General features: G+C 34.8%; 1 protein-coding gene across 1 annotated transcript; it reads right to left on the bottom strand.

The window, feature by feature from the left end:
• Positions 1-15,876: 15,876 nt before the first annotated feature.
• On the bottom strand, positions 15,877-20,877 carry LOC124448305 (chromatin complexes subunit BAP18-like). Its single transcript, XM_046999317.1, has 6 exons — positions 20,679-20,877; positions 20,396-20,496; positions 19,204-19,305; positions 18,486-18,661; positions 17,795-17,953; positions 15,877-16,414 (listed from the first exon to the last, which is right to left on the bottom strand). Exons 1-6 carry the CDS (start codon positions 20,697-20,699, stop codon positions 16,329-16,331), a joined length of 645 nt encoding a protein of 214 aa, XP_046855273.1. The 5' UTR covers positions 20,700-20,877; the 3' UTR covers positions 15,877-16,328.
• Between the last annotated feature and the right edge of the window lie 444 nt (positions 20,878-21,321).

Raw genomic sequence — 21,321 nt, 5'->3', positions numbered from 1 at the left:
TAGTCTTTGCTATGAAAACGTGTAAAAACGTAAAGGCTATAGTCTTTAGCATGAAATGTGTAAAAATGCAAAACTATAGTCTTTGGCATGAAAATGCATGAAAATGTGTAAAAATGCATGAACTATAGTCTTTGCATGAAAATGCGTTAACTATAGTCTTTGCCATGAAAATGTGTAAAAAAGCAAAGACTATAGTCTTTGGCATCAAAGGGTGTTAACATGCAAAGACTACAATGTTTGGCATTAAAATTTGTGAAAATGCAAGACTATAGTCTTTGGTATGAAAATGAGTGTAAATGCAAAGACTATAGACGTTGGCATGAAATGTGAAAATTAAAGACTTTAGTCTTTGCATGAAAATGTGAAAAAGCAAAGACTATATTCTTTGGTATGAAAATGTGTAAAATTTCACAGACTTTACTCTTTGGTATGAAAATGTAAAATGCAAAGGCTATAGTCTTTGGTATGAAAATGTGTGAAAATGCATGAACTAAAGTCTTTGCATAAAAATGTGTTAAATGCATGAACTATAGTCTTAGGCATGAAAATGCATGAAAATTCGTGAACTATAGTCTTTGGCATGAAATAAGTGAAAATTTAAAGACTTTGTTCTTTGCATGAAAATGTGTAAAAAGGCAAAGACTATATTCTTTGGCATGAAAATGTTTAAAAAAGCAATGACTTTAGTCTTTGGTATGAAATGTGTAAAAATGCAAAACTATAGTCTTTGGTATGAAAATGTATGAAAATGCATGAACTAAAGTCTTTGCATATAAATGTGTTAAATACACGAACTATAGTCTTAGGCATGAAAATGCATGAAAATTCGTGAACTATAGTCTTTGGCATGAAATAAGTGAAAATTTAAAGACTTTGTTCTTTGCATGAAAATGTGTAAAAAGGCAAAGACTATATTCTTTGGCATGAAAATTTTTAAAAAAGCAATGACTTTAGTCTTTGGTATGAAATGTGTAAAAATGCAAAACTATAGTCTTTAGCATGAAAATGTGTAAAAATGTATCAAAGGGTGTGAAAATGTAAAGACTATAGTCTTTTCGCATCAAAGGGTGTGAAAATGCAAAGACTATAGTCTTGGCATCAAAGGGTGTTAAAATGCAAAGACTATAGTGTTTGGCATGAAAATGTGTAAAAATACATGAATTATAGTCTTTGGATAAAAATGCGTGAACTATAATCTTTGGCATGAAAATGTGTGAAAATGCATGAACTGTAGTCTTTGGCATGAAAACGTGTGAAAATGCATTAACTGTAGTCTGCATGAAAATGCGTGAAAACGCATGAGCTATTGTCTTTGCATGAAAACTTTGAACTATAGTCTTTGGCATGAAAATGTGTAAAAAAGCAAAGACTATAGTCTTTGGCATCAAAGGGTGTTAACATGCAAAGACTACAATGTTTGGCATTAAAATTTGTGAAAATGCAAGACTATAGTCTTTGGTATGAAAATGAGTGTAAATGCAAAGATTATAGACGTTGGCATGAAATGTGTGAAAATTTAAAGACTTTGGTCTTTGCATGAAAATGTGTGAAAAAGCAAAGACTATATTCTTTGGTATGAAAATGTGTAAAATTTAACAGACTTTACTCTTTGGTATGAAAATGTGTAAAAATGCAAAGGCTATAGTCTTTGGTATGAAAATGTGTGAAAATGCATGAACTAAAGTCTTTGCATAAAAATGTGTTAAATGCATGAACTATAGTCTTAGGCATGAAAATGCATGAAAATTCGTGAACTATAGTCTTTGGCATAAAATAAGTGAAAATTTAAAGACTTTGTTCTTTGCATGAAAATGTGTGAAAAAGCAAAGACTATATTCTTTGGTATGAAAATGTGTAAAATTTCACAGACTTTACTCTTTGGTATGAAAATGTGTAAAAATGCAAAGGCTATAGTCTTTGGTATGAAAATGTGTGAAAATGCATGAACTGTAGTCTTTGGCATGAAAACGTGTGAAAATGCATTAACTGTAGTCTTTGCATGAAAATGCGTGAAAACGCATGAACTATTGTCTTTGCATGAAAACGTGTGAAAATGCATTAACTGTAGTCTTTGCATGAAAATGCGTGAAAACGCATGAACTATTGTCTTTGCATGAAAACTTTGAACTATAGTCTTTGGCATGAAAATGTGTGAAAAAACATGAATTATAGTCTTTGCGTGAAAATGTGTGAAAATTTATAAATTATAGTCTTTGCATACAAATGCGTGAACTATAGTCTTGGTATGAAAATGTGTGAAAATTCAAGAACTACATTCTTTAGCACGAAAATGTGTGAAAATGTATGAACTAAAGTCTTTGGCATGAAAATGTGTAAAAAAGCAAATTTATAGTCTTTGGCATCAAAGGGTGCGAAAATGCAAAGACTATAGTCTTTGGCATTAAAATTTGTGAAAATGCGTGAACTATAGTCTTTGGCATGAAAATGTGTAAAAAAGCAAAGACTATATTCTTTGGCATGAAAATGTTTAAAAAAGCAATGACTTTAGTCTTTGGTATGAAATGTGTAAAAATGCAAAACTATAGTCTTTGGTATGAAAATGTGTGAAAATGCATGAACTAAAGTCTTTGCATAAAAATATGTTAAATGCACGAACTATAGTCTTAGGCATGAAAATGCATGAAAATTCGTGAACTATAGTCTTTGGCATGAAATAAGTGAAAATTTAAAGACTTTGTTTTTTGCATGAAAATGTGTAAAAAGGCAAAGACTATATTCTTTGGCATGAAAATGTTTAAAAAAGCAATGACTTTAGTCTTTGGTATGAAATGTGTAAAAATGCAAAACTATAGTCTTTGGCATGAAAATGCATGAAAATATGTGAAAATGCATGAACTATGGTCCTGGCATGACAATGCGTGAACTATAGTCTTTAGCATGAAAATGTGTAAAAACGCATCAAAGGGTGTGAAAATGTAAAGACTAAAGTCTTTGGCATTAAAATGTGTGAAAAAACAAGAACTATAGTCCTGGCATGAAAATACGTGAACTATAGTCAATGGCACGAAATTTGTGAAAATGCAAAGACTTTGGTCTTTGCCATGTAAATGTGTAAAAAAGCAAAGACTATAGTCTGGCATGAAAATGTGTGAAAATGCATGAACTATAGTCTTTGACATGAAAATGTGTTAAATGCACGAACTATAGTCTTTGGCATAAAATGTGTTAAGTGCACGAACTATAGTCTTAGGCATGAAAATGCATGAAAATTCGTGAACTATAGTCTTTGGCATGAAATAAGTGAAAATTTAAAGACTTTGTTTTTTGCATGAAAATGTGTAAAAAGGCAAAGACTATATTCTTTGGCATGAAAATGTTTAAAAAAGCAATGACTTTAGTCTTTGGTATGAAATGTGTAAAAATGCAAAACTATAGTCTTTGGCATGAAAATGCATGAAAATATGTGAAAATGCATGAACTATGGTCCTGGCATGACAATGCGTGAACTATAGTCTTTAGCATGAAAATGTGTAAAAACGCATCAAAGGGTGTGAAAATGTAAAGACTATCGTCTTTTCGCATCAAAGGGTGTGAAAATGCAAAGATTATAGTCTTTGGCATCAAAGGGTGTGAAAATGCAAAGGCTATAGTCTTTGGCAATAAATTTGTGAAAATTCAAGACTATAGTGTTTGGCATGAAAATTTATGAAAATGCATGAACTAGAGTCTTTGCATGAAAATGTGTAAAAAAGCAAAGACTATAGTCTTTGGCATCAAAGGGTGTGAAAATGCAAAGACTATAGTCTTTGGCATCAAAGGGTGTGAAAATGCAAAGACTATAGTCTTTGGCATCAAAGGGTGTGAAAATGCAAAGACTATAGTCTTTGCATGAAAATGCGTGAACTATAGTCTTTGACATAAAAGTGTGTGAACTATAGTCTTTGGTATGAAAATGAGTGTAAATGAAAAGACTATAGACGTTGGCATGAAATGTGTGAAAATTTAAAGACTTTGTTCTTTGCGTGAAAATGTGTAAAAAGGCAAAGACTATATTCCTTGGCATGAAAATGTTTAAAAAAGCAATGACTTTAGTCTTTGGTATGAAATGTGTAAAAATGCAAAACTATAGTCTTTGGTATGAAAATGTGTGAAAATGCATGAACTAAAGTCTTTGTATAAAAATATGTTAAATGCACGAACTATAGTCTTAGGAATGAAAATGCATGAAAATTCGTGAACTATAGTCTTTGGCATGAAATAAGTGAAAATTTAAAGACTTTGTTCTTTGCATGAAAATGTGTAAAAAGGCAAAGACTATATTCTTTGGCATGAAAATTTTTAAAAAAGCAATGACTTTAGTCTTTGGTATGAAATGTGTAAAAATGCAAAACTATAGTCTTTGGTATGAAAATGTGTGAAAATGCATGAACTAAAGTCTTTGTATAAAAATATGTTAAATGCACGAACTATAGTCTTAGGAATGAAAATGCATGAAAATTCGTGAACTATAGTCTTTGGCATGAAATAAGTGAAAATTTAAAGACTTTGTTCTTTGCATGAAAATGTGTAAAAAGGCAAAGACTATATTCTTTGGCATGAAAATTTTTAAAAAAGCAATGACTTTAGTCTTTGGTATGAAATGTGTAAAAATGCAAAACTATAGTCTTTGGCATGAAAATGCATGAAAATATGTGAAAATGCATAAACTATGGTCCTGGCATGACAATGCGTGAACTATAGTCTTTAGCATGAAAGTATGTAAAAACGCATCAAAGGGTGTGAAAATGTAAAGACTATAGTCTTTTCGCATCAAAGGGTGTGAAAATGCAAAGACTATAGTCTTTGGCATGAAAATGTGTAAAAATGTATCAAAGGGTGTGAAAATGTAAAGACTATAGTCTTTTCGCATCAAAGGGTGTGAAAATGCAAAGACTATAGTCTTGGCATCAAAGGGTGTTAAAATGCAAAGACTATAGTGTTTGGCATGAAAATGTGTAAAAATACATGAATTATAGTCTTTGGATAAAAATGCGTGAACTATAATCTTTGGCATGAAAACGTGTGAAAATGCATTAACTGTAGTCTTTGCATGAAAATGCGTGAAAACGTATGAACTATTGTCTTTGCATGAAAACTTTGAACTATAGTTTTGGTTATGAAAATGTGTGAAAATTCAAGAACTACATTCTTTAGCATGAAAATGAGTGAAAATGTATGAACTATAGTCTTTGCATGAAAATGCGTGAACTAAAGTCTTTGGCATGAAAATGTGTAAAAAAAGCAAAGACTTTGGTCTTTGCCATGAAAATGTGTAAAAAAGCATAATTTATAGTCTTTGGCATCAAAGGGTGCGAAAATGCAAAGTCTTTAGTCTTTGGCATGAAAATGTGTGAAAATGCATGAACTATAGTCTTTGCATGAAAATGCGTGAACTATAGTCTTTGGCATGAAAATGTGTGAAAATTTAAAGACTTTGTTCTTTGCATGAAAATGTGTGAAAATGCGTGAACTATAGTCTTTGACATAAAAGTGTGTGAAATATAGTCTTTTGCATGAAAATGTGTGAAAATGCATGAACTATAGTCTTTGCATGAAAATGCGTAAAAAAGCAAAGACTATAGTCTTTAGCATCAAAGGGTGTGAAAATGCAAAGGCTATAGTCTTTGGCAATAAATTTGTGAAAATTCAAGACTATAGTGTTTGGCATAAAAATGTATGAAAATGCATGAACTATAGTCTTTGACATAAAAGTGTGTGAACTATAGTCTTTTGCATGCAAATGTGTGAAAATGCATGAACTATAGTCTTTGCATGAAAATGCGTAAAAAAGCAAAGACTATAGTCTTTAGCATCAAAGGGTGTGAAAATGCAAAGGCTATAGTCTTTGGCAATAAATTTGTGAAAATTCAAGACTATAGTGTTTGGCATAAAAATGTATGAAAATGCATGAACTATAGTCTTTGACATAAAAGTGTGAACTATAGTCTTTGCATGCAAATGTGTGAAAATGCATGAACTATAGTCTTTGCATGAAAATGCGTAAAAAAAGCAAAGACTATAGTCTTTAGCATCAAAGGGTGTGAAAATGCAAAGGCTATAGTCTTTGGCAATAAATTTGTGAAAATTCAAGACTATAGTGTTTGGCATAAAAATGTATGAAAATGCATGAACTATAGTCTTTGACATAAAAGTGTGTGAACTATAGTCTTTTGCATGCAAATGTGTGAAAATGCATGAACTATAGTCTTTGCATGAAAATGCGTAAAAAAGCAAAGACTATAGTCTTTGGCATGAAAATGTGTAAAAAAGCAAAGACTATAGTCTTTGGCATCAAAGGGTGTGAAAATGCAAAGACTATAGTCTTTGGCATCAACGGGTCTTTGGCATGAAAATATGTGAAAATACATGAACATGCTTTGTTATGAAAATACATGCTTTACATGCTATAAAAAAATACATGCTTTGCATGAAAATGCGTGAACTTTAGTCTTTGGTATGAAAATGAGTGTAAAAGCAAAGACTATATTCTTTGGCATGAAAATGTGTAAAAATGCAAAGACTTTAGTCTTTGGCATGAAATGTGTAAAAATGCAAGACTTTAGTCTTTGGCATGAAAATGTGTGAAAACTTTGAACTATAGTCTTTGGTATTAAAATGTGTGAAAATGCATGAATTATAGTCTTTGCGTGAAAATGTGTGAAAATTTATAAATTATAGTCTTTGCATACAAATGCGTGAGCCATAGTCTATTACACTGTAATCATGTTATCGATTACACTGTTATTGCGTAATCGATTGAAAGGTAGACATAAAGTTAGATACGAACGTAAATATTAAGGTAGACACAAAGGTTGACAAAAATGACGACCCAATGGTAGACGTAAAGGTAGACACAAAGTGGACAAAGAGATAACCACAAAGGTGGACAAAAAGTTAAAAATAAAGATAATCAAAAAGGTAGACACAAATGGAAACAAAAAGGAAGACAAAAGATAGACCGAAAGGTAGACAATGGGTCACCCTTCTTAACTAAAATCGTGTTTATTTGACACCCTACTTAACCTACACCCTATTTAAATTCATGCGACAGTTATTTGCTGACCCAACCAGGAATTGAACCTAACACCACCTAGTACTGATCATTTGGCCACTCAAGAGTGGTTGAATACCATCGATTTCTCATTTTATATAACCCTCTTCAAAAACTCATGAAGAAAAAATTTAAGTGACACCAACCCTCACACAATGACCCCCGTCCATGTCGTTCACGCAAAAGACTATAGTTCACGTATTTTCGCGCCAAAGACTACATTTCAGGCATTTTCACGCCAAAGGCTATAGAGCTCACGCATTTTTACGCAAAAGACTATATAGTTCACTCATTTTCACACAAAAGACTATATTTCACGCATGTCCATGGGAAAGACTATCTTTATTTCTTGCATTTTTATATCAAAGACTGCATAGTTCACTCATTTTTACACAAAAGACAAAGTTTACTCATCTTTACTGCAAACACTATATTTCACGCATTTTCATTGGAAACACTATATTTCTCTCATTTTCATGGAAAATGCTATAGTTCACATGTTTTCAAGTAAAAGACTATATTTCATGATCACGCATTTTCAAGTAAAAGACTAAAGTTCAAGCATTTTCACGCCAAAGACTATATTTCACGCATTTTCACGGAAAAGACTACAGTATACGCATTTTATGCCAAAGACTGTAGTTCACGCATTTTTTACTCAAAAGAGCAGCTATAGTTCACACATTTTTACGCCAGAGACTATATTTCACGCATTTTCACGGAAAAGACTACAGTTTACGCATTTTTATACAAGAGTACAGTTTACGCATTTTTACTCCAAAGACTATATTTCACGCATTTTCATGCCAAAGACTATATTTCTGGCATTTGTTACAAAATTCAACACTATTTACAATAAAAACTTTCAACAAACGCGAACTTTTCCTTTTGCATTCCTTTCTTCTTTTCCAACAATTTCTACATCAGTTGCAACACACCAAAGTAAACCGGTCAGTTTTATTTACAACCATAACAATATGAATATGAAAGACCTTATGAGACGAAGCCATCAGCTTTAAACGTACAGATTTGCTGAAATTAAGGAAGGACTTTCATATTATCAGACGTTATGTAATTTGTCTGATAATATTTGATATATATTTCACATTGCTCATGTTGAAGCATGAAAATTAGCAATACTAATGCTACACCAATGGAACGCGACAAAACTCAACGAAAAAAAGAAATTAATAAAGGGTGAAGGAAGTGTAATTGATATATTCTAAGGAAGCACTTACCTAAAAGTGTACATTGATATACGTAAGTTTTCCACGTCAATAGGTCACGTGAAGTCAATAATTAGATCACGTGAAGTCACTATACTTACGTCACATGAAGTACTTTGAAGTATTAGAAGATAGATGAAGCTATAAACCTAGAATGTATCTTCTAAAAGTTTACTGTAAATGGGTACCTTACACATAATAAAAACTTTAAGGCAAGGATCAATAGTCAATTCTATAGATTCTTTGAAAACCAAAAATTTAATGAAGCATTCTTGGATATATTTATGTCATATTTACAAAAAAAATATATAGGTTGTAATTCACTTCGTACACTAAAAGCCAAGTCCATCAGATACTTTAACATATTTATAAAGAAAGAAATTCACGAGACTTTTGCCAAGAATACAAATTTTCCTACTTGCTAAAGACTTCATCTGAGTAAATGAATGTCGAAGATATTAGTGTTCCAAGCATAACAAGCGCATTTGTCAAGAAAATCACATCTTTGAAATACAATTATTTTTTATATATATACAGCACCAAATACGCTTTCCTATATTGCACTAGTGTACATATTGACATGTTCAATTCATTAAACATAGCAAAGAATAAAGATGTAATTTATTTCCATAAAAAAAACATTCAATCTCTTGCATTTATGACAATGGGAAATTGCTAATTGTCACATATACTAAAAAACAGTATATTGGGAATCGAACCCAAAGACTACATTGTACCGCTCTTTAAAGATACCCCACAGTTGGGCTGGTTCTTTTACGAAAGTTCAGACGATTTTTGCTATTGAACATATTTTGGATATTTTATAGTTCCAAAATTTGATCTTTGTAGAATTTTTGAAGCTCAAAGTTGGTAAGTTATTGCTTGATCGTAAAAGAAAAAAACAGGTCAAGAGCTTTGTCGTTCAATTACACTTCACAATTTAAGGTCACACACAATAAACAATTATCAGCTTTTTTATACTGCCGGTTCAACACTAAATTGCTTAAATGTCCAACTTTGAGCCCCCAAATACACGCATACAAAACTTTCACATTTACATTGTGTGTTAAGTAAATAAATATAAAAAATGACTAAACTAAAATCACTCAAACTGTTCTAAAATGCAGACTTGCTTAAACATGACGCTGGTTTTTAATCGAAAGTGAAGATGGCTATAAATTTTAGCTGATAGACCATAGGCTCGCTCAGCTAAGCATCCATAGCCTTCAAATTGCATTTCTTTTTGCTCCATGGTTGTAAATGACAAGCAGTACAAGTTTAGTCCCACACCAAGGTCACTGTTTTTTTTCATGACTTAACCGAAATAAAAAATCCCTAATGGAAAAACCTGAACGGTATAAACCAAAACCGAACAAAACGTCACGAGAATTTGGAGAATACTGAACAGGAAAAAACCACCAGGGATTTTAGCCGAAGTTCCGCGCCCTGAGGGACCCATGTATATAAACAATAAACTTTACATACCTTTGAAACGATGCAAAAAGCCAAAAAAATAGAAGAAGAAACCGTCAAATTTTTCCAAGACGCACCTTTAAGTCCAAAATTTTCTTAGTCTTTTTTAAGATATACAACAGTTTCGGAAGTATTTCGCCATTTTAACGTATATATATATATAAAGCAACACTAAACCGATCACCGAACTGGACGATTTTCTCCTTTGCTCGAGAAAATTGTGCATTTGATGGGAATTTCTTGTAACGTGTGTTTTTCTTTTCTAATCCATAACCAAATCAGTCGCACCTAGCGCCACCTAAGCGTCCCTATTTTGCACTGTTTAATTCAGTGCATTGCGCGCCCGGTGCCACTAACGCCTAAAATTGGAGCAAGCGCTGACTGTATGACGTGGATTAGATTGTAGTACTTCAAGATAACTTGTACGGTCAGACGAAATTCAATGTTTTTTGAAACCACTTGAAGAAGCACACGTTAAGTTTGGTTATCAAAGAGTGACGATAGTTTAACCAAACAACCGGCAGCGTTTGATTTAAATTATGTTTTAGTTTGACAATTATCACATAGTTGACTTTGATAGAAACGCGAATGGTGAACATGGAAACCTTCGTGTAACTTTTAAGTAAAATATGTGACAACGTCTGTGGTTTGTCTTCATAGTGACCATTATAAAAAACAAACAATGTACTTTTATTAAAACTTTGTTTTCTTATTGATCATTATGGAGACATTCCACATAGATAGACCTGGTGTACAAATTTACTTTTATATCCGCTTACGCTGTGGCTTGCAGCATTGAAATTCCCAGGAATGAAGTTTTCTTCATAAGAAAACAACATATCCTTTTACACATTTACAGTCATCGCCACGCCGCCCCTAAACTGTAAATGTCTTAACAAATTAAATACTTTTTCGAGTATCTATTTGTCGATTTAAGAATGAGTGACAACATTGAAAGTTTTCTTCCAAGCATTTAAAATTCACTCATTTCTTATGATAGTGAGATTCATCCTTTAAATTCATTAAGGTACAAACCCCACGTTCGTTATCTGAGCGTAGCAACTACTTGCCGAAACTACAGCGCACGCTTAAGCTATCTAAAACTTCCTACCTGCGCATGACACCGGAATTCCGCCCTGAAAAGGAATGCCCCTTGAAGGAGGTAACCCATCATGCCCTTAACTTAACCTAACCTAGTGCATGTTGCACCTACGGGTGACCTCCAACCGGGGTGGGTTGAGCTACTCATGCATTATTGGGGATCCAGGAGTGCCTTAATAGTCACTGTAGAAAGCCGTTCATGAAATTGGCTAACTACAACGACTGCATGCTCTTACCGTACTAGGGGAGAGATATTTTTCCTTTCCACCAAAACCACCATCTTTCCTTTGTCTTCGACAGGTCTTGCTCGCTTGATCCAGTCTTCAAAGGTCTTCTTACAGATGCTATTTGCATCCTCTACGCTAAGGTACCATTTGCACCCACTAACCCCAAGTTGAAGTTGCCTTCCTCTGGCCAAACTTCACTTGCATTTCCGATCTATGGTCCTGTCTATCCTTCTGCGAGGCAACAACCGCTGCGATTATGCGTAGCTCCTTAAAGCAGTATATTCACACAGAGGTTTTTGGATAGAAAAAACACAATTGCATCTTAAACACCAACTAATAATTGTTAATCGATCGTCACGCTTGCTCATGTACAAATTTTAATGATCATTATTAAATCTACACTGAAACACAAATGAATCGTTTTTTGCGAGAAAAAACTTTTGTCGCAACTCTTAATTAAGACTATTTTTAAAAATGCAGAGGTGATTTCTATGAAGAAAAAAATGCATTTATTTGTATCTCTGCATTGAAAAATAGCCTTACTTTGGAATATACTGCAACACCAGGATTTTTTGTTGCTATTGCCCGAATTGCATTGGAGACCTTGCCTGTTAGCAGGCTACACTATGTAAAAAATACTTAATATTTACACTTACAGTTTTCGAAGAATCCCTTGCCAAGTTTAACGACAAACGGCGATGAACGACGAATCCCTGGCGAAGTTTTACGACAGATGACGATGAAAGACGGATCCAGAGCTAAGTTTACGATAGACAAGGAATCCTTTCCCAATTTTACAATGAAGTTTTGGATGCTGAGCGCGAACAACCACTTTCAAGCCCAAAATATTTTTTTGAAATATTCAGAACAGTGATGGAAAAAATCCATCGTGTCCAATTGTCTGGCTAATTGACGAAAATTTCCAGTTTAATGTCGACGACGGCAAGCACAGAAGCAAGATTGGCCATTTCTTACAACTGCGCATGTCGCATACGGCATATAACCGAAAAAATTGACAATCAGTCGGATAATTAGGACTTTTAGGTTTAATATTTTCATGCTCGAAAAATTCCATGTTTTTAACCCGAAAATTTTCATTTCAGTTAAACAATCTAGAAACTTGAGCATTCGACAGTGGCGTGGTTTTATTTATTTGCAAAGGAAATAAAATAATGGTAATTTACACAATAAGTGTATTTAGAAAATTGAGAATGGGCTTTAAGAGCTTAGTTGAGTATATTTTGTTTCCGTGAAAAGAGTATTTATTTAAACTATGATTTTTATGCTTACCACGACAAATCGTTGTTTGTAATTGACTTGTCTTTGCGATTGATTAACGAGTTCGGAATCGTACTCTTAGCAGGAAAAATGACCAGAAAACACGATTTGGAACAGCCACAGGTGCAGGTGGAAACATTGTTTAATAGCAACATTTTGTGTTTGCATTTTCGTAGTTTGTCATGTAGACTGCATGGTGGACTAAAGAAATCACGCATTTTCAACTTCGTTAAAGTATAGTTTGTCCGTTCTTGACCGTTGCTCAGAAGACTTCATTTAAGTATGTCGTTCATTCTTGATCATTGTTCAGAGGACTTCATTAAAGTATATTGTTCATTCTTGATCATTGTTCAGAAGACTTCATTTAAGTATGTCGTTCATTCTTGATCATTGTTCAGAGGACTTCATTAAAGTATATTGTTCATTCTTGATCATTGTTCAGAAGACTTCATTTAAGTATGTCGTTCATTCTTGATCATTGTTCAGAGAACTTCATCAAACTATATTGTTCATTCTTGATCATTGTTCAGAAGACTTCATTTAAGTATGTCGTTCATTCTTGATCATTGTTCAGAGGACTTCATTAAAGTATATTGTTCATTCTTGATCATTGTTCAGAAGACTTCATTTAAGTATATTGTTCATTCTTGATCATTGTTCAGAAGACTTCATTTAAGTATGTCGTTCATTCTTGATCATTGTTCAGAGAACTTCATCAAACTATATTGTTCATTCTTGATCATTGTTCAGAAGACTTCATTTAAGTATGTCGTTCATTCTTGATCATTGTTCAGAGAACTTCATCAAACTATATTGTTCATTCTTGATCATTGTTCAGAGGACTTCATTAAAGTATATTGTTCATTCTTGATCATTGTTCAGAAGACTTCATTAAAGTATATCGTCCATTCTTGATCATTGTTCAGTGGACATCATTGATTTAGTATATTGTTCATTCTTGATGATTTTTCTGAAGATTCTAAATGAAATAATCGAAAGTAATGTCAGTTTATAGTACAATTCTTGCAAAATTGCCGACAAAAACGAGAAATTTAAAATAAAACGATACTTACTTTGAACATTTTGCTCATGCTTAAAGCAGTTCAGGGGAAGTTGAATTTCAACCATTCATAAGGCTACATAGCTCAAGCTGTTTGTTTGTGTGTAGCTTATTCTGAAGGAAGGTGGTTAACGCCACGTCCCCGCTAGATTATAAACACTTTCTTTAATTCCGTCATCATGAAGATACACCAACCAATATTTCTTCATTCGTTTCTCATTCTTATTTGGTGATCATTTGTCGTGATCAATATCAAACTGTTCAAGTCTAAAATCGAGGATAGAACTAACATAAGCGACGAAATGTAGAAGTTAAAGGAAAAGAATGTTTAAGTTTCCCATTGTGTATCATGAATAATAACCACAGTGTCGTTCATATTTTGAACAACAAGCAAAGAAAGAGTACTCTGTTGAATCGAACATCAAAAACACAATTACCTAAAGTTGGTTTCAAAGAACTCAAAGAGATAATTTCTCGCATCAAGGCAAGTGGTTTAACCATCTGCTAACCGTTCTCGTGCATGAACCGATGAAATGATTCATACGACCTGTTTGCTGTCTCGCTTAATCTTGAATACGTCAGAAGTTTCATAAACGTGTTATCTGCTGATTGGTCAGTTCCTAGGCGTGTCGTCAATCACAGCACAGGGTGTGTCAATAAACTGTTTCTCTTTGAAAGCGGCAGAGGTTTAGCTACAATTGGCATGATTCGAGAAACCTTGAAATTTACAATGTAAAAAAGCTGCAATTCATATGTATTGTTGGTTCCAATTACGTTTACACCTCCTTGGGGATTAATTCTGGCTGAATCATGCAAATTATAAACGTCGGTTGATTTGAAAAATCGCTATATTGTTATAATTTCAATAACTATAAGTATGCATGAAATATTGTCAGCTACGAGCAAACAAGCAATCATTTTTCACAAGCACAAAAGTTTTGCTGCTCCTGGGAGTAATGCACAATTTCTAACAGCACAAAAATGCACAGTTAGTCGCCAATAGGATTAGCATACTCATGAAGCATTGAAATTTGAATAATAGGTCAAGTCTTAAATCTCTGCTCTTTTATAAGCAATGTAGAAATTATTTCATTGTCCCTTAACCGTTTTTTGCATTATTTATATAATTATAAAATTTATGAAGTTCCTTTGGGTGTGTTCATAACGTTAACAAGGGTAAATATGAACAACGAGATTTCTGCAGCATGTAAGATAAAAAAATTTTAGAAACAAACGTATTGTGATTGATTTTATAATTTCAATGACTGTCAGTCCACGGGTGCATGAAGTATTAAAAATAAACACAATGAAACGCGTGCGCTGATTGGTCTAGAGCCGTGTTCGCATTAGCCTGTGCAAAAAACATCTGAGCTCAACCAATCAAAACAATCAATCAGTCAAAGAGAGTTAGCAAATCCATCATGAATAAATTTTAGAGGAAAAATTAAAACGTTTGTCTTTTTCGCAATATTGTTATTTTATAAACGAAAAAAATGTTTTTCGTGTTTGCACAGGCTTATGCAAGCCTCGGAGACGTTTGTGAGAACTCTTGAGAATGTGCAATTCTCGACCTTCGGTCTCGGGCTTGCATTGATTTGCTCTCGAGTTCTCCCAAAGGTCTCCTCGGTTTGCATAAGCCTGTGCAAACACAGTAAACATCTTTTATTTCTTAATCGTCGGATGTGTGCTTTTATATTGCATATTTTTATTAGTAGCACAAAACCTTTTCTGCTCCTGAGAGTTCAACAGAAATTCTTATTTCTAAAAGCAAAAGTTAAACAATAATGGAGTGGTTGGATTAGTAGACTTTATGCAGAATGTTTATTTCAAACTGAGTGTTTGTTTTACTAAAATACTTTTCGGCTTAGTCGTTATGGGACTACTGCAGTTTAGCGGACACCTTAGACGCATGCCCAAACCCTAACCCTAACCAAAAACGAGCCCGCGCTCCGCATATAAGCGTTTCGGGTGTCCGCTAAACCACAGAATAAGAATATACAGAAGAGTCACTCGTGTCGGAACCTTTGATGTTTTTGTCCTCGCGCAAGTCGTGCTGCGCATGATGGCCGCCATTATTCCAGCCAGATGATTAGGGTTTTTGACTTTTTCCAAACCTTTAAAATGATCCAAAGTCATTTTTTAAGTCAAAAAAAATATACTTGAATTCATTATTAAGTATTGACGTCATGTAATTTTAATGGTTGGAAACAAGTGAGAAATCCTAATCATCTGGCTGGAATAATGGCCGACATGAGGACGCGTTGTACACCTGAGTGACCATTCAGTGTAATCATTATTCTGCGGCTAAACTGCAGTCTAGCCGTCGTTATTACGAGCAAGTCAAACGCAATTAAGTTCACCCATAAAATATTTGAATCAAAATTTCCTACACAAACATGAAACGAAGAGTTAGAAATAATTTTTAAGCTAAAAATTATTTAGGTTTCATCACCACAATGCTTCGAGATTCTGCTATGTTTAATTTCTTTCAATCGTTACATATTTGATTAACTTTGTGACTTTTCGCAACGAAATAGTCCTAATGTTTTCTCTATAATATATATCTTTTAATCTAAATGATTCAAAAAGACATGACAAAGGAACTCGCTAAAAAATAGTTTGTGATGCCTGAAGGTTATGCTCAGTTTTTTCATAGGTAAAAACTTTGCATCAAATGGTTGGATTTAATGCGAAATAATAATCCAGGACGACCTAACCACGATTTTGGAAGCGCAAGCGTCATGGCAGAACACATTAACAGAAGCTGGTTCTTGAAAAGACTGCTAAATTTGGCCAGGAAACTGTTTTTTCCCCCAAGTAAACTGTTGTTGCGTGCTGTTAGAAAAGATTATTTTCAAATGCTTTTATTCCCCATCCAACTGATGTCCATTTGGTGTTGAAATGTATTTGTTTCACGATGCCACGGCACCTGCCGACGACGCCACGGCAGCCGTCGAATCCGCAGATTCTTCTTCTGACTTATCTATCTCTGAAGTACCTAAAAATAAATTATCACACAGACTTTTACCGGATGCCAGCAACCAAAGACTTATTTTTCAGGAGGAGGGGTTAATAAGTTTTGTTAGAGACGGCATACAGCCACCACTAAGGATATGCTGGTACAGCATGGGAAAATGTAGGATAGTGAAACAAAAGTTTGGGGGATTGAGGATGACATTTTGGAGTTAATGAGATTGGCGGGGAGTGAGGGTATTTGAGGGATGAAAATATGCCCATGGCGAAAATTATTTCACACAGGCAATTAACAAAAGTTTATCTTTGATGCCATCGTTATTTCTCTGCTATTTTTATGACATGCTATTGTACAGTAATATGAAAGGAAAACTGCTATAAGTACTATAATATCAATATCGTAATGTACGACGTTTTTGTTATATAATGGTTTGAACGCGGGAGCATAGTTTGATGTTCGTACTTTGTAGATCGTCTAGGTTAGTGGAGTTCTGAGAAGGACTGGTGACCAGTGTTGCTACCGAATGACGTTTTGCCAACTTACAGCGAGGAACAGTGGTCGACATGTAAAAGGAAGGGCGAGGGGGCCTTAAACACCCCTCCCCCAATAATTTTCAAAGATTTAAAATCTTGCGTTAACTCTCTCAAATCACACCTACATAACATAACAGTGAAGTTAAATAATAACTATTTGATAAACTTTTGTAACGTACACGTACCAGCAGACATATTAAAACTTGTGTAGGATTATGTGTGCGAAGGAATCCTTAAGTCAAATTTCTGGAGATCAAATTTTAAATGTATACCAATACGCATGTCCTGAAATCTTCCTTAAAATCTCACGCCTTCAGGACGAGCTCCCCACACATATTTCTTAAAGTGTGCACCACTGGCTAAGAATATCGAAATACCAGTCAACATGTTAAAATGACTACCGCTAAGGTTGTCGGGATCGAAATACCAGTCAACATGTTAAAATGACTACCGCTGAGGTTGTCGGGATCGAAATACCAGTCAAAATGTTTAAATGACTAACGCTAAGGTTGTCGGGATCGAAATACCAGTGAACATGTTAAAATGACTACCGCTAAGGTTGTCGGGATCGAAATACCAGTCAACATGTTAAAATGACTACCGCTAAGGTTGTCGGGATCGAAATACCAGTCAACATGTTTAAATGACTACCGCTAAGGGCTCTTTTCCACTCATCGCAAAATGCTCTCGCTGCGAGCTTGCGAGTCTGTTCGCGCGATCAAAAAATTTTGTTCAATTAATTTAACTATGCTGCAAGTCATGGTAAGCTCGCTGCGAGTAACTCGCAGGCACTCGCAGTGAGCTTGCGAGTACGTTTTGCGATGAGTGGAAAAGAGCCTTAAGGTTGTCAGGTTGGTCAAAAGTTACATACTTCCTGTTTCTTTATTCGTCGCACTATTTTCATCGATACTTTCAATGTCGACTTCACTTTCAGTTTCCTTCGAAGGTGATGTTAGTTTAATTTGATTTTCTTTCGAAGGTGATACGAGTTTCTTTTCTCTTTCCTTCGACACGACAACTTCTGAGGATGCTAAATATAGGACACAACAAATGATTCTCATTACAGGGTGACAAATTATGAAGGGATTAATGATTATCTTTCCGAATTTCGCGTAAGCGTCCACTAGTATTCTTACGTAAAAGAACTGGGGTAGCCAGCTTGATGAGAAAGGAGAGGAACAAGTTTGATATATTCATGTTCTGCGATATTAAATTCCTTTGATTATACATAATATAAATCCTAACACGGTTTTTTTATATGCTCATGAAAAACATGTGACTTGGACGAGATTTGAACTCGCACCTTCGGGATACTAGTCCGCCGCTCTACCTGTTGAGCTACCAAGCCCACAGGGATTGGAGACGAGTCAAATCTCTTTTAAAACTAGTATGGACGAGAGATTCTCGCCACGATAGCAGTTACTGGATGGCACCGTGTTTCGACCGTGCCTTAGAAGTCAAGTGTTTTCTGTGGTTCATTACTTGCATACATGAATATTGCCCTCCCCTCCCTCCACAATTATCGATGCTGGCAACGCCATTGTGTACAAGCATTAGTTAACCTCGTTTGATTTTCTTAACAGCCACGCCATTGTTTGAGATATGAGTAGATAGTACTGTTTCTCCATTTACTTCTTCATCAAGAGGTGCTGTTCGTTTTTGCGAAATCTTTTTACCGGAGTCTTTGCTGGTTTTTTGTTCGTGAACACGTTGCTTTAAAGCGTTTTTTATTTGAGCTCTAAAGGTGGAGAAGAAGTTGCTTCAAAAGTTCCAAGAATGTGCACGCCAGAGCTATGCAATCATCTGACTTATTGTCACGTGTCTAAGCATTCATCTGACTTATTGTCACGTGTCTAAGCAATCATCTGACTTATTGTCACGTGTCTAAGCAATCATTCGACTTATTGTCACGTGTCTAAGCAATAAACTGACTACATAGTTACGTGTCTAAGATATCATCTAGCAACATAGTCATGTCTCCAAGCAATAATGTGACTAGATAGTCACGTGTCTAAGCAATCATGTGACTACATAGCCACGTGTCTAAGCAATCATGTGACTACATAGCCACGTGTCTAAGCAATCATGTGACCACATAGTCATGTGTCTAAGAAATTAGATGGAAAATTTGCACAAGCTTGACCAAAAGTCCAAAACCTAACCCCTAACCTTATCACACCAAAACCATAAGGACTACAAAGCCAGATCATTTAGGTTTAATGACTGTACATTCAACTAAGAAATAGAAATACGTTTGACAGTAAATGGTTTGTTTCTTACACAGATTTCGTGGTAATAATTTCGCTAATCTTCTTCAAATCTTCACCAAATCTTTTCACAGCATCTCTCAACATGTTTATCTCTGTTTCACCCCATTTGCCACTAAATAATATGGAGAAATGATATTTATTGCCATGGGGAGGGAGGGAGGGGAGAGTAACAATAGAAGGTCATTAATACTTCTAAGAGAGAGGGGAAAGTAACAGTAGCAACTTGTTTTTAATACTGGGAGAGAGGGGAGAGTAACAGTAGCAACTTGTTTTTAATACTGGGAGAGAGGGGAGAGTAGCAGTAGCAACTTGTTTTTATTACTGGGAGAGAGGGGAGAGTAGCAGTAGCAACTTGTTTTTAATACTTCTAAGAGAGAGGGGAAAGTAACAGTAGCAACTTGTTTTTAATACTGGGAGAGAGGGGAGAGTAGCAGTAGCAACTTGTTTTTATTACTGGGAGAGAGGGGAGAGTAGCAGTAGCAACTTGTTTTTAATACTGGGAGAGAGGGGAGAGTAGCAGTAGCAACTTGTTTTTAATACTGGGAGAGAGGGGAGAGTAACAGTAGCAACTTGTTTTTAATACTGGGAGAGAGGGGAGAGTAGCAGTAGCAACTTGTTTTTAATACTGGGAGAGAGGGTAGAGTAGCAGTAGCAGCTCATTTTTACTTCTGGGAGAGTATCAGAAGCAGCTCATTATCACCTACGAGAATGAATTTTTGACAATTGGTATATTGATGTATTTCAACCCAGAACTTCTACATTTTTCATTGTAGTGTGAAGTATCATTTTTGGAAAACAAGTTCAAGAAAGTTTTCTCATTTGAGAATAGTTTTGGCAAGTTGTGTCCGCATCAAGCATCCAGCTCATAATGTAATAGGAAAAAATTGCTGAATGTAACAAAAGCTGTGAGAAGATTGAAGAGTGGCGAGGGTTGGGAGAGAAAAAACAACAAGATTCTTGTTAAAATGGAATTTTCAAATTGTGTAGCAATTAAACACAGGGATGATGGATAGCAAATGAGGGAGACAGGTAACGGTAATGAAGAACAAGTAAATTATTACAACAAGGTCAAGACAAGATTGAAGGTTGTCTTTGTAACATTAAGATTGTATGATAGTTCTCTCTTTAAATAGTCCCCCACCCCCCATCCCAAATCTACACAGGTTTCCGCCTAAAATATTCCCAATCAATCAACCACTGACCTGCTCTGAGATGAGCCATCACCATTCAATGGATGAAGTTGTACAGTGAGTTCACCAAGACGGTTGAAGGCAGCACCAGCTGCCGTGAAGATGTCTGCGACCTAAATATTCACAAAGAAATACGTATTATCGGATGAGAGTATGAATTCAATCACACAATAAAGCTTTTTATGTTATAATGAAACACACTGAAAGATAGAACTAAATCCGCCAATAGCACATTCAAGCATCTCTTTGTGTCAAAGATAATTTAACATATTGAGTTTAATCGCCCGCTCCTCACCTTAGAAGCGGTTGAGCTCATCGCTAGAACTAACACTAATCTTCTTCCACTCTACGATAAACGGGCAGTTTAGATGCCCTCGTGCAATAAATTTTTATTTTTGAGGGCCAGTAGTTAATCCTCACAAGTTTTAGACTCGATTCAAAGACCAAAAATCTTAACTTTGGTCGGCCATTTTGTTTAGAAACGGACGGCGCTCAAAAACATGTCAAATCTCAGCTTCAGTGTTGTTTGCATAACTCGTTCCCAGGGTGTTCCCTTTCCAGAACCGTGCTTTCTGCAACATTATTCAAAACAAACGAAGGTGGGCAAATGTTTTCTATTTTTTTCTTTTATCATAATAAAAGAAAGATTTTTAGCCAAAAATCTTTCATCTTATTTTCTTGATTTTGATTCACTGAAATTGAAATAAAGATTTTTCGCTCAAGCAAAAGAGAAGTGTGTTTATTTTCTATCTTATTCCGAATTTTTGTTACAACTATCTCTGTTACTTAACAGCTAACGTCTAAACTGCGTGCAGAGTTCACAACGATGACTTAACCTGTTTGGCATCACACAAAAATGTTGACGTCACATCCGGTCAGTGAAATACCGAAAATCTTATTCAGTGCTGAAAAATCATCTCTTGTTCATTAATTGAGTA

Source organism: Xenia sp. Carnegie-2017, unplaced genomic scaffold (assembly GCF_021976095.1).
Source record: "Xenia sp. Carnegie-2017 unplaced genomic scaffold, XeniaSp_v1 HiC_scaffold_23, whole genome shotgun sequence".
Taxonomy (NCBI): domain Eukaryota; kingdom Metazoa; phylum Cnidaria; class Anthozoa; order Malacalcyonacea; family Xeniidae; genus Xenia; species Xenia sp. Carnegie-2017.
The sequence above is the reverse complement of the archived record's forward strand: the minus strand, read 5'-3'. Positions and strand labels throughout refer to the sequence as shown.